The sequence below is a fragment of the Myxine glutinosa genome, chromosome 1, assembly GCF_964187855.1.
Source record: "Myxine glutinosa chromosome 1, kmMyxGlut1.1, whole genome shotgun sequence".
Taxonomy (NCBI): domain Eukaryota; kingdom Metazoa; phylum Chordata; class Myxini; order Myxiniformes; family Myxinidae; genus Myxine; species Myxine glutinosa.
This window is the reverse complement of record NC_136261.1, coordinates 234018064-234035841: the sequence shown is the minus strand read 5'-3', so window position 1 is coordinate 234035841 and position 17778 is coordinate 234018064. Positions and strand designations below refer to the sequence as shown.

At 43.6% G+C, this 17778-nt stretch overlaps 1 protein-coding gene across 1 annotated transcript in view; it reads left to right on the top strand.

The window, feature by feature from the left end:
* The first annotated feature begins 2044 nt into the window (after positions 1 to 2044).
* LOC137435033 (signal transducing adapter molecule 2) overlaps positions 2045 to 17778 on the top strand; it is a 92466-nt gene continuing 76732 nt past the window's right edge. The window contains exons 1-3 of the mRNA XM_068128404.2: positions 2045 to 2148; positions 8646 to 8733; positions 12284 to 12359. Coding sequence (XP_067984505.2) covers positions 2109 to 2148; positions 8646 to 8733; positions 12284 to 12359 — 204 coding nt within the window. The 5' untranslated portion in view covers positions 2045 to 2108. The remainder of the gene's footprint in view (positions 2149 to 8645; positions 8734 to 12283; positions 12360 to 17778) is intronic.

Below are 17778 nucleotides of genomic sequence, written 5' to 3'. Positions count from 1 at the left end.
ACCTTGGCAACCCCCAGGTCCAGCCATTGTATGGGCCCTCATTGGGACCTAGATGACTTTCATAGAGAAACATCTCTGGGAAGTTCAGTGATGGAGTATAAATTGCAATCTGTTCAAGCCTCAAGGTAAACTCTCCGCTATGGAAAACAACAAATGACCATTACTATGGGTTTTGATGGTGATATTTTATATACATATCTGAAACCTTTTTGTAATGAATAAGTAAAAAATTCGCTGCGGATGGTCAAATAGGGGAGGACGTGGATGAGAAATACTATTTCATACCGTAATAAGTTATGAATCCATCTTGTCCAGCCCTTGTGTTCTCCTCTACTCCGCATCCCGTTCTCCATCTATTTTGTCCCTGAACCCAGCTATTGGCATTTCCTCCCTCTCCTGTTCCTTTTGTTATGTTGCGTCCTGATCTGTTGCGTTCTAGCTCTTCCACGAACCTTGACTATGCACTGGTATCCAAAAAAAGGGAAAAGTAGATAATTACCTCCACCACCCAAAGGTGGACGCAGGTTATGTTTTCATCCCTGCTTGTTTGTTTGTCATCGAGCACGATATCCCAAAAGGTTGTGCACAGATTCGGACAAAACTTTGTGGATGAGTTATTTAGGCGTCCTGACGGCTGACAAGAACAAACCTATTCGATTTTGGTTCAGGTCCGAATCCAGTTCCGGTCTATCAGTTTACAAAACATAAACTGTTCAACCTGGTGAAGGTTGGTTTCTGTACCAACCCTCCAATTGCGCTCTACCGAGTACCGTTCCAGCCGTCCAATAAATGGTGGTAAGAGACCTCGGATTAAAAAAAAACAAGAAGACGTCATGCGGAGCACGATACTTGCAAAATCCGCCCTCCCCCCTAAGTTACCCCAAGAAAAAAAATTCCATTGATACAGAAAATTGTCCATTTCATCAAGATTGAAATTGACATTCTTGATCAAAGCTCGGGGCAATAGGAAGAAAAGTGACGATTTTTCAGATGAAAAATGATGATTTTGGAAGGTTGACCTTGAATTGACCTTTGACCTTTTGACCTGAAAAATAGTTAGTTTCCCTATTTAGTGACGCAATGTGCAAATGCTGTTCAATTTTCAAGTCAACCGGATAAAAATTGAGGATTTTTGAAACTTGGCCTATGTTGACCTTTTGGCCTATGTTGACCTCAAAAATACTTGGTGGTTGAATTCAGTGACCAGATATGCAAGTCCTCTTCAAATTTCAAGTCAATTGGATGAAAATTGAGGATTTTAGAAATTTGGCCTATGTTGGTGACCTTTTGTCCTATGTCGACCTCAAAAATACTTGATGGTTGAATTTAGTGACCAGATGCAGATATACAAGTCCTCTTCAAATTTCAATTCAATTGGATGAAAATTGAGTATTTTAGAAATTTGGCCTATGTTGACCTTTTGGCCTATGTTGACCTCAAAAATACTTGATGGTTGAATTTAGTGACCAGATATAGTGACCAGATATACAAGTCCTCTTCAAATTTCAAGTCAATCGGATGAAAATTGAGGATTTAATAAATTTAGCAAAGTTGGTGACCTTTGGCCGATGTTGACCTTTTGGCCTTTTGACCCCAAAAACAATAGGCTTCTTGCTTTTGACCAACTCTACCATTTGGTGAAGTTTCGTGAAGATCGGTTGAAAATTGTGAGCTGTAGGCCGGTGACAAACAAACAAACAGACAGACAGAACCACAAACGCAACCGACCAATATCTGCGTTTTGCAAGTAACAAGTCCACTGACATTACTGATGCGTGACAGCTCCTCGTGTTAACGACCCCGCGACCTACACCACCTCGACCACGTGGGCATTTGTCGGATTTGTGAAAGGGAAAGAATGAGTAAAGCGAAAAAGGAGCAGCATTGGGACAGAGACAAGGCAAGAAAGGCAACGGTAAAGGAGTAACGTTGGTACAAGCAAGGAATTATTTAATCCATGTGCTCAACTCGACTGGTGGAGTCGTGAGTAGGGGGAGGGAACCTCGGGGAGCCCGCACGTGACGTCACGATTAGTTTTGAAGAAGAGGAAGTTTCGGGCATATGAGACGTCAGGCGAAACAGGAAGAGAAATCCAGAGACTGAGAGCAATGCCTTTCTTTTCGGCGAAGTCCTTGGAAAAGGACGTTGGTAAGTAAACGCGGATAAAAAGAGAGAGATTCACGAGTTGTTGAAAAAAAGAGGTAAATAGGGTTGGGATTGTTTAGGCGTAAAAAAAAAAAGATCGGTAATTAAAAATAATTGTTCCGCGGTTGAGATTGGAGTGGGTGAAGTCTCTCTGGGTTAACCTACTTGAGTTACCTCACAGGAGTGGGTGAAGTCTGTCTGGGTTAACCTACTTGAGTTACCTCACAGGAGTGGGTGAAGTCTGTCTGGGTTAACCTACTTGAGTTACCTCACAGGAGTGGGTGAAGTCTGTCTGGGTTAACCTACTTGAGTTACCTCACGAGTGGGTGAAGTCTGTCTGGGTTAATTTACTTGAGTTACCTCACAGGAGTGGATGGTCTCTGGGTTACCTTACTTGAGTTACCTCACAAGAGTGGGTGGTCTGTCTGGGTTAACCTACTTGTTACCTCACACTCACAGTAGTGGGTGAAGTCTGTCTGGGTTAACCTACTTGAGTTACCTCACAGGAGTGGGTGAAGTCTGTGGGTTAACCTACTTGAGTTACCTCACAGGAGTGGGTGAAGTCTGTCTGGGTTACCTTACTTGAGTTACCTCACAGGAGTGGGTGAAGTCTGTCTGGGTTACCTTACTTGCATTACCTCACAGGAGTGGGTGAAGTCTGTCTGGGTTACCTTACTTGAGTTACCTCACAGGAGTGGGTGAAGTCTGTCTGGGTTACCTTACTTGCGTTACCTCACAGGAGTGGGTGAAGTCTGTCTGGGTTACCTTACTTGAGTTACCTCACAGGAGTGGGTGAAGTCTGTCTGGGTTACCTTACTTGAGTTACCTCACAGGAGTGGGTGAAGTCTGTCTGGGTTACCTTACTTGAGTTACCTCACAGGAGTGGGTGAAGTCTGTCTGGGTTACCTTACTTGAGTTACCACACAGGTGTGGGTAAAGTCGCTTTGGGTTAATGTACCTCACAGGAGTGGGTGAAGCCTCTCTGGGTTACCTTACCTCACAGGTGTGGGTGAAGAATATCTCGGTTAACTTACTTCAGGTGTGGGTGAAGTCTCTGGGTTACTTTACCTCAGGTGTTGGTGAAGTCTCTGGGTTACCTTACCTGAGTTACCTCAGGTGTGGGTGAAGTTTCTCTGGGTAACTTGCCTCTGGTGTAGGTGAAGTCTCCCTGGGTTAACTTACCTCAGGTGTGGGTGAAGTCTCTGGGTTAACTTACCTCAGGTGTGGGTGAAGTCTCTGGGTTAACTTACCTCAGGTGTGGGTGAAGTCTCTGAGTTACTTTACCTCACAGGAGTGGGTGAAGTCTGTCTGGGTTACCTTACTTGAGTTACCACACAGGAGTGGGTGAAGTCTGTCTGGAGTAACTTACCTCACAGGAGTGGGTGAAGTCTCTCTATGTTACCTTACGTGAGTTACCTCAGGTGTGGGTGAAGTTTCTCTGGGTAACTTACCTCTCGTGTAGGTGAAGTCTCCCTGGGTTAACTTACCTCAGGTGTGGGTGAAGTCTCTTTGGAGTAACTTACCTCACAGGAGTGGGTGAAGTCTCTCCGAGTTACCTTACCTCACAGGTGTGGGTTTATCCTTGTCTGCATTTCATTTGTGGTTAGATGTTAAAATCTAGTGGCACTTTCTTCGAAAGGACCAGGCCATGTGCCAGTACCGTGGTCCGTGGATTAATAAAGAATAGTCCAAATTTCCTCCCAAGTCAGTCATCAATGTCTGTCTGTCCTCGTCATTGTCGATACATTGACTACAAGGGATGAACATGCCGTGACAACGACCGTGCAGGTGTGGAATGAGGAAATGTGTAGTTGAGGCAGAAACGGGAGTGTGTGCGCTCGGAGTGTGTGCGGTGTGTGTTGTGTGAAAGGTAGACGGCTAGGACTTCCATGTGTTATAAAGGAGGGGATCTGATGGACGTGTTTAAGATGACGAAGGGTACATTCGGCAGAATAGACCGTGACAGGACCAGGGACCACAGCCCGAGTAATGAACAGTCGTTAGGCAAGGGGTCTTCCACTCGGAGAGTAGTTTGTACATGGTCTGTCGGGAAAGGTCTTGGCACTTGAAACGTTGGGCAGGTTTAAATTTGAGTTGGATGGGTACCAAGAAGCATTGGGAGTTGGAGGGTACATGGATATGGCAGCACTGGTTCCTAGCTGGGGTATAGATGGGTGATTGTGACGTCTGTGAAAGGGTCTTATCTAAAGGTGAATGTGCTATCAACGGTTGTTCATTCCTCACTCTGCAACTCTCTTCACATACCCCACCCTCCAAATTGTTTGTATTATAGAAAAATGATGATAATTTTTTTCCTTGCCTTTTGTGCAGGTTTGTTTTACACCCCCAACCTCTTCCCCTTACCACATTCTATGACTATGAGTTCCGCCCCTCGCTTCATCTCAGTCTCCAAATCCCCCGAACCGACACATCACAGACTCTTCCCTGCCTCGTCTCTGATCCTTCCCCCCTTACTTCCTTACCTCTATCAATTTAATGCTATAGGAGTATAGGGTGTCCCCCCAAAAGTGGGCCCGTGGAAAAGTAAAATAACCTTCACAGTTTTCATTCATTCCATTTGTTTTTTCTTCACAACTTTCATTTTTCAGGAGGTCTGAACTGAGTGAAGGGGAAGTGTAACTGTCAAGTTTCTTAAATCTGTGGCATTCACAAAGAAAAGTAAATTTCTATACAAAACTATCTGCGGACAAATTCGTTCTTGCGGACAAGTCGCCTGTTCTGCGCACATTTTTCGACAAGGAAATCACTCAGGAAGTGTCATTCAAGGATTTGTGAGAAAATTAGACAGCATGGCACAGTCTTTAATATGAATTCACCAAACAGAGGCGGGCACCCTCACCGACCAAAATCGGGCGGGTCACCCGAGAATATTGCTGCCATTGCAGTCTCCGTCGCCCGCAGTCCCAAGAAATCTCTGCACCGTAGTCAAAAGGTTAACATCAGCAGCGAAAGATTGAGGAGAGTTCTGATAACCGTGCAGTGTGCATACAAGTCATCAATAACTTTGCTCGACGTGTGACCCTCTCGGCACTGGGCGAAATGGTGCCCATTTGGAGTAGATCATCAAACATCGATGTCATCAGTAATTTAGTTGTAAAACGGTCAAATTTCTTTGTAGGAAACTGAAAATTTCAGTGATATCTTGATTTTGAGGGAGTAATACGATGTTGCAAATTTTGTTGTTTAATTTAATAATATTAAAGTTATTAAACATTTCCCAGGGCTCACTTTTTTGGTCACCCTATATATAGACCAGTATATTTTTGGTTCAGAACCAAAATATTTAAAAAAATATTATATTAAATATTATTAAAAAATAAAAATTAAAAAAATATTATTAAAAAAAAAAAAAAAATTTTTAAATTAAAATTCAAAAAAAAATTTTTTTTTTTAAATCAACCAGTTTATTTTTTGGAACACATTTGGTTCTGCTGTTCTGTATCCTGAAAGAGAGTAGGAGGAGGGGTTAATACCTGTGATGGAACATGAATCATGAATTATAGATCAAAGTCTGAATTTATATTATAGACCAAATTTTATAGATTATAGACCAGAAATTATAAATTATAAACAAATATTATGACCTTAAATATAATATACAAAAACAACAACAACATGCATTTTAAAGGCCATTTTCCCTGCTAGAGCGGGGGTTAGCCTTGCGGTCCCCATGACAATCTTCTCCATTTTGCCCTATTTTCTGCATCTCTCCTTGTTAACCCCCTTGCCCGCATTTCTTCTTCCACCATATTTAGCCAAGTCTTTCTCGGTCTTCCCCGTCTTCTACTTCCTTCTACATTCATTTCCATCACTCTTCTCAACCAGTCACTTTCATCCTTCCTCAACACATGACCAAACCATCTCAACCTGTTCCTCTTCACAGCATCAATCACAGGCTCTATTCCCATCATCTTTCGCAATTCATCATTTGTCTTCCTCTCTCTCAACGATACTCCGCACATCCGTCGAACCATTCGCATTTCCACCCTTTCCAACCTTCGTTGCTGCTCTACGTTCATTACCCATGTCTCGCTCCCATAAATCATAACACTTCTCATACATGCAGCATACACCTTTCCCTTCAGCTTCAACGACACTCCCCTCATCATCAGCAAGCCACTCAATTCCCGAAACTTCTTCCATGCACATCTCACTCGAGCAACCGTTGTCGAGTCTGATCCACCTTCTCCATTCAGCATGTCTCCGAGGTAGCAAAATGTTTTCACACCTTCCAGCTTCATGCCGTCTCCAAGATCCAACTCAACATTTCCTCCATCTGCAGCTCCCTCTGTGCACACCTTACATTTGAATGTAGCTGCCACACTGGTTAATGACCCTCTCAGACCACTACATTTTTGATGAACCCACTCAGCGCACATTGTACACTGAATGGAGTTCACTCCGACACCCTTCCTATACACAGCACAGGGCCACTTCCCAGTTCTTTCCACCTCACCACATGCTTTACCACTTGCCATCACCTTCGTCTTTCCGATATTCACCTTCAGACCTTTTGTCTCCATACATTCCTTCCACGTGTTCATCTTTTCCTTCAGTCCATCCATACTTTCCGCAATCAACACCAGATCATCTGCATACAACAACTCCCACGGTAAACCCTCCTTTACGTTCTGAGCCAGCACCTCCATCACAGCTACAAATAGTAGTGGACTTAGTACCGACCCCTGATGCACTCCCACCTTCACCTCAAACTCATCACTGTTCCCGTCGTTCGTCCTTACAGCTGTGCGCGCTCTTTTGTACATTGCCATCACTACTCTGATCAACCATTCCTCCACTCCTAACTTCCTCAATGCCCATGTCAATACTTTGCGTGGAACCCGATCGAATGCTTTCTCCAGATCAACAAACCCAAGAAACAACTTCTTCCACTTCTCCATGTACTTCTCCTGCAACTGCCTCACAATGAAAAGCGCGTCTGTCGTTCCTCTTCCTGGCATGAATCCAAACTGCATTTCGTCGATCTTCACTTTCTTCCTTATCCTCCTCTCCAACACCCTTTCCAATACCTTCATTCCATGCTCCAATAACTTTATCGCTCGGTACGAGCCACACTCCAGAGGGTCACCTTTCCCCTTGTATAGAGGGACGAGGGTACTCAGTTCCCAAACCACTGGAATGCGGCCTTCTTTCACCACCAGATTACAGATCTTTGTCATTCTCTTCACACCCCAACTTCCTGCTGCCTTCAACATATCTCCCACAACTCCCGTCGGCCCTCCCGCTTTTCTACCCTTCATTGCTTTTATCGCTTCCTCAACTTCCTTCTCAGTTATCTTCTCTGCCGGTCCTAAAACTGGGTTACTCTCTATGTTGCCATCCCATTCATTCTCTGTATTCAACAGCATTTCCATATATCTTTTCCATCTTCCTTTAATTCCATCTGGGTCGACAACGATTTGTCCCACTTCATCCTTCAAGCAACTCACCCCCATCACATCACACCTCTCTTTCGCTATCTGCTTTGCAATCCTGAATACTGCTTTCTGACCCTCTTCCGAATCAAAGCGTTCTCCGAACATTTTCCGACATGCCTCCTGCGCCTTTGCTACCTCTTTCTTTGCAGCCTTCCTGGCTGCCTTATAACTTTCATGCTCTGCTGTTTCTGCTCCCGTACCCTTCGCCTTCTGCCACTCCTTGAACTTCTTCCTCTTCTCGTCAATCCTCTTTCCAACTTCATCATCCAACCACCAAGTTTACGAGTGCCTCGGTGGTCCTTTTGTCCATCCACATACCTCACCAACGGCTCCCAACAGACTAGCTTTCATTGACATCCAACCACTTTCAAGCTCAACCACATCATCCTCGACCCTACTCAGCCTCTCTTTTAATGCCTCCCTTACTGTCACCTCTTTCAACCTCCACACCTTCATTCTCGGTTGGTACTTCACCCGCCGAGCTCTCCTCGCACCTTTCACCCTTACGTCGCAGACAACCAAGTGGTGCTGTGAAACAGCCTCCTCCCCCGGGATCACCTTTGTATCCCGGAGGTGCCCCCTATCTCGCCTACGCACCATCAGGTAGTCAACGGTTAAATATAATATACAAATATACAAAAATTATAAACTCTAAAAATTATAAATTATAAACAAATATTATGACCTTAAATATAATATACAAACATACAAAAATTATAAACTCAAAAATTATAGACCAAAAACAAAATCTGATGAAAGGATTTCACACAGCACAAAAACACTTGGTATCATGGCCATCCATGAATGATAACTGCTTCCTTCATTATAAATTGCTGACTTCTATTTTCATCTTGAATGTAAAACTTGTGGATTTTTGTATTGCTGGACATGGAAGGGGTTTGTAGCAAGGTGAAGCATTACACTTTGAGCAGATTAAGGTTTGTTGTGGAAGGTATTGGGGTTAAAGTAAAATAATTTTTAAAAAGGGACAAGGTTCATGCGGGTGTAAAGCATTTATTGTTGCTTTTTTTTACCCATTAGAAAAAGCAACTAGTGAAGCGAGCACTGCAGAAGAAGATTTAAACCTGATGTCTGACATATGTGACCGAGTTCAGCATAACACATCCCTGTAAGTTGCTTCAGTGTCTTCATGACTATCGGTGCTGTGGTCAAAGTGCTTAATTGCATGAAGTCATTCAATAATTAATCCAAGTCGATTGTGATCGATAGTGGGTGCCCATCTGTTTCACTCATAAGCAGATAATCACATGGACAGATGATTTCCATATTACCTGCTTGGCATGTCTGATCTGCCTCAAGGCTCATGGAAGAGCAAGGCAATGGAGGGGATGGACTGACAGTTCCTCATTTCGTAGGGTAACACTTGCACACAAGAAGCAAGGGCATTAATGAAATGGAGGAGAGGGGATAGGGAACGGAGGAAGTACTGAAACCTGCAAGTAAGAGAGTTAGGTTAGGAAGAGTTGATCTACCATATAAAACTGTGTGTGTGTGTGTGTGTGTGTGTGTGTGTGTGTGTGTGTGTGTGTGTGTGTGTGTGTGTGTGTGTGTGTGTGTGTGTGTGTGTGTGTGTGTGTGTGTGTGTGTGTGTGTGTGTGTGTGTCCGTCTGTCCCCCTTCACAAGGGTAGGTTTTAAAGGCTTTGAGTAGTGCTTTAGGAGGGATTTGAGTGGGGGTTTTAATGGGCAATCTTTGAATATGACTGTGTCCACCAGTTAAAAGACCTAAACGACTCTGAGGAGCCGAAGACCCAAAATACCCAAAGACCAAAAATACCCTGTAGACTGTTAAAGACACAAAAGGCCATGAAGACCCGAAAGACTCCACAGACCAACAAGACCCTAAAGACCCAAAATATCCCAAAAACCCTTAAAAGACCATTAAACACCTAAAATACCATTAAATACCCTACTACTACTTGTTTATACATAATGTTGATCAGACAATCACAAGCAAACTACCAAAAAGAAACCAGAGCGACAAAGAACAAAGTTACTTTGTCAGATTTGCCCAAACAGCTCTGTCAGCTGCGGCGGATTTCAGTTTGTCCGTATGCAGCCCAGTGTCGCTGCAGACAATATTGATCAACTTCGGGTTCGGCCGACCAACTCTCCTTTCTGATGGCTTCCAAAGTGGGACGCTATTTGCTGCTTTTTCTTCATGCCGGAGGACATGACCCACCAATCTCAAACGCCTCTTACTCACGACATCAGAAATTTTTGGCAAATTACCATATAGTTCAATGTTTGTGACGTGGTCTTGCCAACGGATGTTGAGTGTTTTACGGAGGAGCTTGGTGTCGTTGCCATCGATTTTACGGGTCATGGTACTAGTCAGCGTCCATGACTCGCACCCATACAGTACGATTGATTCAACTGTAGCTTTAAATAGCCGGATGTTGGTGCTTCGTTGCAGCGGGGCACGCCAAACTTTCTCAAGCTTGTTTGCTGCTGCCCAGTGCCCACGCCTGTCCAAAGCGGCAGTTGATGTTATAGGCAGTGTTAGTATATGAGCCAAGGTATTTGAAGTCTTGAACTATCTCGAGCATTTCACCATTTGCTGCCCTGAGAGTTCGTTGTTCATTCGGTCGACGATGTATGTGCATGTACTTTGTGTTTGAGGCGTTGATAAGAAGACCGACTTTGCTGGCTATATCTTCGATTCTTGATGGGATGTCCTGTGCATCTTGTGGTGAATCAGCAGCGACAGCGATGTCATCAGCGTAGTCGAGATCAGATAGTTTCTGAGCAGGATGTCTTCTGGTCATGCGGCGTTGCAGTGTGACATCATCTTCCTCCGTCAATGTGATACCAAGCATCACATATTCGAGCACCATAATGATTAAGAAAGATACAAGAGGGTCACCTTGCAGCACTCCCGCAGTGACGTCAAATACCTGAGTTGGCCCATCAGGTGTGAGGACAACAGCAGAAGTGCAATTATACAGCTTCTTGATCGCGTTTGTTATCTTAGGTGGTATACCATGGGCACGTAGTATTTTGAACATAGCGTCTCTGTCTATTGAGTTAAACGCTTTTGTAAAGTCGACAAATAACAGCACAAGCTCCCTGTCCAGCTTGCTGTTTCTTGCTTCTTCAAGCAGCCTATGCAGTGCAATAATCTGACCAGCCGTAGATCGGCTTTGTCTGACGCCATTTTGGTTAAAGCGGAGCAGTGGGTCAATGGTAGGTCGAATGCGATTGAGCAACATTTTGTTGTAAATTTTGGCTGCGGTTTATGTCAAGCTGATTCCACGATAGTTTGTGGGAAATGCCAAATTACCTTGTGAATGGGAGCTATTCCAGCTTCACCCCAATGACTAGGGTGACCTCCATTAAATGTTCTGTTGCAGAAGTGTAACAATATAGGCTTCACATCAGGAACTTTCCAAGTTTCGACTCCAAGGCCATCCATGCTTGGTACTTTATCGCACTTCATTTGACCTAAAGCTGCATTGAATACCCAAGGATTCTGAAGACCCAAAAGAAGAGTAATTATGCCTCTTACATTGGAATTTTAGACGGTGACTTGCAAACTGAGCCTCAAGGTCGGTGTACAGAAACGGTATTTTTTTTATCACAATAAATACAAGGCACAGGGAGGTGAAATTTGCTGCACGTGATGTGCAATGCGTGCAGAGTAAAATGAGTTCATTTGCATCTGTAGGATGTCTAACAAATAAAGATGATATAAGCACCGCTGACACGAGACCCAGACTTCAGACTTTGGCATGCTCACACGGCTGTACCGTCAAAAACTGTTCCCACCCGTCATTTTTGACGGGCTTTATACTAGTAGAGATAATAAAGCTTTTGAGTTAGGATGGGGATGACATGAGATGGCGGTGCACTGCCTGCTAAGCCCTGGACGGAAGAGTAGGATGGCATGTCTTCTGGCAACAAATGAGTTGAAGTGTGCAGTCAGCCTTGATTTGGGAAGTTTAACTAGGAGGGTGTTCCTGGAAGAACATGTACATCCTGGAGTTGGCGGGGAGTGTCGGCAGGCAGAGAAAGCACAGAGACCTAAACAAGAGAGAGCATAGCGGCCATAGACATGCTTGCAATGTCAGAGCAGCAGACGGTCTGCTTTGGCCTCGTCGCGGGAGATTATAATAATGTTGAGAACTTTAGCGTGTCCACAGAATGCAGGCGAGATGGAGACAGAGCTAATTTGGGACAGCAGTAGAGCAGTACTCCATTGAGCTGCACACAAAGGCTTTGTAGTTTGTAGACAGTAAGTGGTTTTTGATTTAAATTTATTTTGTTTTATTAAAATTTTAAAGGAAAGATTTGCAACAATGGAGGATGCCCAGTTTGTGGAAGGAAGTCGAGGCCAGTTTGCTACATTATTGACCCTGGAGAGTTAATGAGTGATGGTGAGGTGTTGAAGTTCACGAGACCGAACCTCTCCCAGTGACAGACCATAGGAATATATACGTGCGTTTGTTTGACGTTCCTTCCGAGTGACAGGGTGAGTGTGTTGAGATTTGCCGGGATGGAAGTATGTGTTCCATATATCAGAGCAGCATCTAAGTATTGTCAGATCTTGTGAGTTCAGGTAGCTTCCATCGTGCATAGCATATTTTATATCTGTACATCATACCTTCCTGCAACAGGGTTTAATTGTGCTGTAATACTTTCACAATGTTTCTATCTACAGGTGTAAACCATGTCTTTACGCCATCACGAAAAGGGTGCAACATCATGTGCCACTGGTTGGGATACGTGCTCTCACGGTGAGCACAGCTGTGGATGCAGTATTTTCATTAAAATACTTTAAACTGATCTCATGATGATGCATCGTGCATCTTACTGCATCACTGTATGACATTAAAGCATCAAAGTGATTTAAGTGATTGAATAACGAAACCTGAGAAGTTGCTGCATGCCCCCAAAAACAACACAAACTAAGTGCCAAATGAAAGGAATATATTTAAATCATGAGCGAGACAGGCAGGGGTTCTTAACCTTTTTCTCTGTCAAGACCCCCAACGGATTGCCCACGATGACCCCATACCCCCTTCACCAGACTGTTGACTGACCAAGGCGAACCGAAGGTGCGCATAGCTCGGGGGGACTGGGGGCATGTCCCCTATAATTTTTTTGATTTCTAGGTGCTCTGTAGTGCATTCTGAGGGGTGTTTTTACTTTAACTGCCTATTTTTTTTTGATGAAAATTGGTAACTTATTACCCAGAAAATGGGCCAAGTTCGGGGATCCGCACCTGATTACCAGTCCCATTAGGTTCCAGTGTGACTTCAAAATATCTCAATAGCTTAGTTTTACATATGGATAATTAGGAACAGAACAGGAAAGAAAATCATTAGGATTTTATCCCTATTTATTTCTTTGCTTGTTAACAAAGAAACAAAACAAACTAAACTAAACTAAACTAAAACATGCAAGTTTTATGCAAGCCGTTTTACTAATCTAGTGAGATTGTTGCTGCTGTTTTCGTGCAATCAGAATATGGAATCGGGGCACAGTTTGTGACAACGCCACTCGCATATCATCGGATACATCAAGTCGATTTCCCCACTTTGATTTTAGGTTCAATAATGCAAAGAAACCTGTTTCACAGAGATACGTAGTTGTGAAGGGAGCCAACACATTCATTGCCCTCTTTGCCAAGCTAGGGTAAGCTGCTATCTGCTCACACCAAAACTGCTTAAAATCCAGCCCAGCCTTTCCGAAATCAGCTTTCTTTCTTTGGTCTTCTTGGAACTCGATCAAATCATCCTTCACTAAATCGTTGTCACTCATCGTAGAAATATCAAACGAGAAAGGGTTCTGGATCCAAATGGAATCCGTGCTAAGATCATATATGAGAAGTAACCCTCAAAATTGGTACTTAGGACTTTCAAGTGGTCCTTGACTTCTTGAAGTATTTCCCCAGGCAATGCCTTTTCATCTTCTCCATCAAGAAGGATATCGCCAAGGATTGGAAAGTATCGCCAAGGAATTAGAAAATTGAATTTATATTTGTTTGAAATATAATTATACAAATATAATTTGTCTTGAAATACGTATATATATTTATATTTAAATATATATTTATTATGTATTTAAAGTTGATATTTCATAGAATTTATTACAATTGATTATTATAATTTATTACGAGTCCCATACCCCCAGATTTTGGTCCCCATACCCCCCAAGGGGTATGGATACCCCAGGTTAAGAACCCCAGAGCTAGAGTATAGAGTGGAAGGAGACTCTATTGCAAATAATATTTAATGCATGAAGTATGGGGGATGGAAAAGGAAAACGTTTTGAGCATCAACTGAAAACTTAAAAAGACCCTCCAAAATTGAAGTCAGACTGCCATCTTCTAGCTTGGGTATAGGCTGGCATCGTATGGCCTGGGGTTTGGCCGGCGTTATCCGGCCTTGGGTCAGGCTGGCCTTGTCTGGTCTGGGGCTGGGCCGGCGCCGTATGGCCTGGGGACGGGCTGGCGTCATATGGCCTGAGATCTGGCCGACATCGTCTAGCCTGGGGTCGCACCGGCATTGGCGGATTTGGGGTCTTGGAGTCAGACTGCAGGCTATCTGTGGTTCGGTGGAGCAAAACATCAGAACATGGTCTAAGAAATGTGATCTTAAATGTGAAGGTCAATAGTTTGGGTCCTGGGGGGATTCTGTTCCACCTTCTTAAACAGGCAAAAGAGATTACGACCAAAGTATATCGGGTTCTCAAATGCTTCTTCCCTTCGCCTGAATTGAAGTTGGCAATCCATGTAAACCATTTGTTATTATTGCATATATAATACACGAGGTTTTTATTTATATATTTATATATCTTTATTATAATAGAGCAAACGTATATGGTTATGTCGTTATGCATGTATGTTTATATGCGACGAAAACGTCTTCTTCTTCTTCAAATAAAATTACCACCCTCTGAATTAACCCTCTTAATTGCATTAAGACTGCTGAGACCCCTCAGATCTTTGATGACCCTTTAATTCCCCCAAGACCCTTCAGACCACCAAGACCCATGAAGACCCAAAATACCCTGAAGACCCCCAAAGATCCAAAATACCCTTCAAGGTCTTGAGGCTCAAAAAGACCCTGAATACCCAAAGACCCTGAATACCCAAATACCCTGAATACCCAAAGACCCTGAATACCCGAAGACCCAAAACACCCCGAAGACCCAAAACACCCCGAAGACCCAAAACACCCCGAAGACCCAAAACACCCTTGAAGACCCAAAGCACCCCGAAGACCCAAAGCACCCCGAAGACCCAAAACACCCCGAAGACCCAAAACACCGCGAAGACCCAAAACACCCCGAAGACCCAAAACACCCCGAGGACCCAAAAACACCCCGAGGACCCAAAACACCCCGAAGACCCAAAACACCCCGAAGACCCAAAACACCCCGAAGACCCAAAACACCCCGAAGACCCAAAACACCCCGAAGACCCAAAACACCCCGAAGACCCAAAACACTCCGAAGACCCAAAACACTCCGAATACCCAAAACACCCCGAAGACCCCGAATACCCAAAATACACCGAAGACCCAAAAGCCTCTGAAGACACAAAAGACCCAAAAGACCCTGAAGACCCAAAACACCTCAAATACCCAAAATACCCTGAAAGGCCCAGAGGATCCAAAATACCCTGAAGACCCAAATGGCCCTGAAGACCCAAAACACCATGAAACCCAAAAGACACCAAAATGGTCAAAGATGCCTACCCCTCTGAAACGACGTGTTGTGAGGCGCGCAGAGCGCGCTGAGTCACGCTAGCATATATAATATATATATATATACAGCTATTTGATCTTCATTTCAACAATATTGAAAGATAAAGGTGATATAATATAACAAATATCATGAAACATTTACATTTTGTAGTCCATTGTATAATTTAAATAAACATAAATGCAAATTTTGCATATGGAAAAAGTAAGTACACCCCTACATTTATCACTACTTCAAATACCTAAAATTAGAATAAGGTGCACCAGCTCAGGTGCAAATGATTAGTACATCATTAGAGAGGATCTTGGAGGAACCTGTCTTATTTAAACCTCAGACATTTAGTTTGGTTTGCTCTTTGTTGTTGAAGTGTGCAGTGTCACCATGCCCAGATCAAAAGAGCTCTCTGAGGCCTTCAGAAAGAAGGTTAAAGATGCCTACGAGTCTGGGAAGGGATTTAAAAAGACCTCCAAACAATTTGCAATCAACCATTCGACTATCCAGAAGATCATCTACAAGTGGAGAAAATTCCAAACAACTGCCAACTTGTTCAGGCCAGGCAGCCCCAGCAAGTTCAGCCCGAGAGCAGACCGCAAGATGCTGAAAGAAGTCTCTAAGAACCCCAGAATGTCATCACGGGACCTACAGGTAGCTCTTGCCACTGTTGATGTCAAAGTGCACGAGTCCACCATTAGAAAGGGGCTGCACAAATTTGATCTACATAGGAGGTGTGCCAGGAGGAAACCTTTGCTGTCCAGAAAGAACATCAGGGCAAGACTAAAGTTTGCCAATGAACACCTAGGCAAAGACCAGCACTTCTGGAACAATGTGCTCGGGACAGATGAGTCAAAGGTAGAGCTATTTGGCCACAGTACCAGAAGACATGTTTGGCGAAAACCAAAGACAGCATTTGACCACAAGAACCTGATACCAACTGTAAAGCATGGTGGTGGAAATATTATGGTTTGGGGCAGCTTTGCTGCATCAGGGCCTGGGCAGCTCACCATCATAGAATCCACTATGAATTCTTCATTGCACCAGAGGGTGCTTGAGGATAATGTGAGGCCATCTGTCGGAAAGTTGAAGCTCAACCTAAGGTGGACCTTGCAACATAACAATGATCCGAAACATACCAGTAAATCCACCAAGGAATGGCTGAAAAGAAAGAAATGGAGGGTTCTGGAATGGCCAAGTCAAAGCCCGGATCTAAATCCAATCGAGATGTGGGGGGATTTGAAACGAGCTGTGCATGCAAGAAACCCCTCAAACATCGCACAGGTGAAAGAATTCTGCATGGAGTAGTGGACAAAAATTTCTCTCAGTCGATGTCAGAGACTGGTAGACAGTTATAAGAAATGCCTACTTGAGGTTGTTTCTGCCAAAGGGGGCAATACCACCTATTAGAGCCAAGGGTGTACTTACTTTTTCCACATGTGAAATTTGCATTTATGTTTATTTAAATTATACAATGGACTACAAAATGTAAATGTTTCATGATATTTGTTGTATTATATCACCTTTATCTATCAATATTGTTGAAATGAAGATCAAATAGCTGTATGTTGAAATATGTTGATAAAGTCTAAACTTTACATGGGGTGTACTTACTTTTTCACGTGACTGTATACAGGGTGAGCCAGAAATATGGTTATTTTTAACACTTGTGTAAAGGTAATAAAATGTTGTATTTCAAAACAAATTCTTCCAAGAACGTGAAGTACATAACATGCCATTTATTTGTGGGAAAGAACATCTAGGAGATGCGCACCATATATATATTTCCTTTTACAAGAAACTTTGACGAATGATGAGGCCATTTGGCCCATGAAAACCTGTGTTAGTATTGCCAATTTATGGTTCTTTGTAAATACTGTATTGTTCACCACCGGGATTAACACCCCTGGGTGACGGATGACCAATCAAGCTTTAACTCTGAGGCGTACCCAAACTATGGCGGTGTTGTCTCTTCAGCACGTGCGAGGGTGGATGGTGACTAGGCTTACCTGCACAGGTTTCACTTGGGCGTCCTTCAACCCACGCCTCTAATTAAACAAGACAGACGGGAAATTAAAATTCAACAAACAATTGGTTTAATAAAACAAATGCCAGGATAACAGAACTGTCCAGTAACTAAAATTCCTAAATTGAGACGTCTCCACACTGACGCATGAAACAGACACAAGGATAAATAAATGAAAGTAAGAATGTGTGTGGGCGTTTTGTCTGCTTCGTACTCAGCTTTGAGCGGCCCTCGAACGGGTCCCCAAGTCCTTGCGCGGGAAACGCACACCTTGACGCAAAGTCCCGTTCTCCCGCCAGCTGCCGCCGTGAAGCGAACAGGCACTCACTCTTTCCTCGCCGTCCCATGCTCCACAAAGCGCCGAGGTCTCTCAGGCGCACACGTCACAGAACACAGCCGTCACAAAACCAGCACCACTGGGATAATAG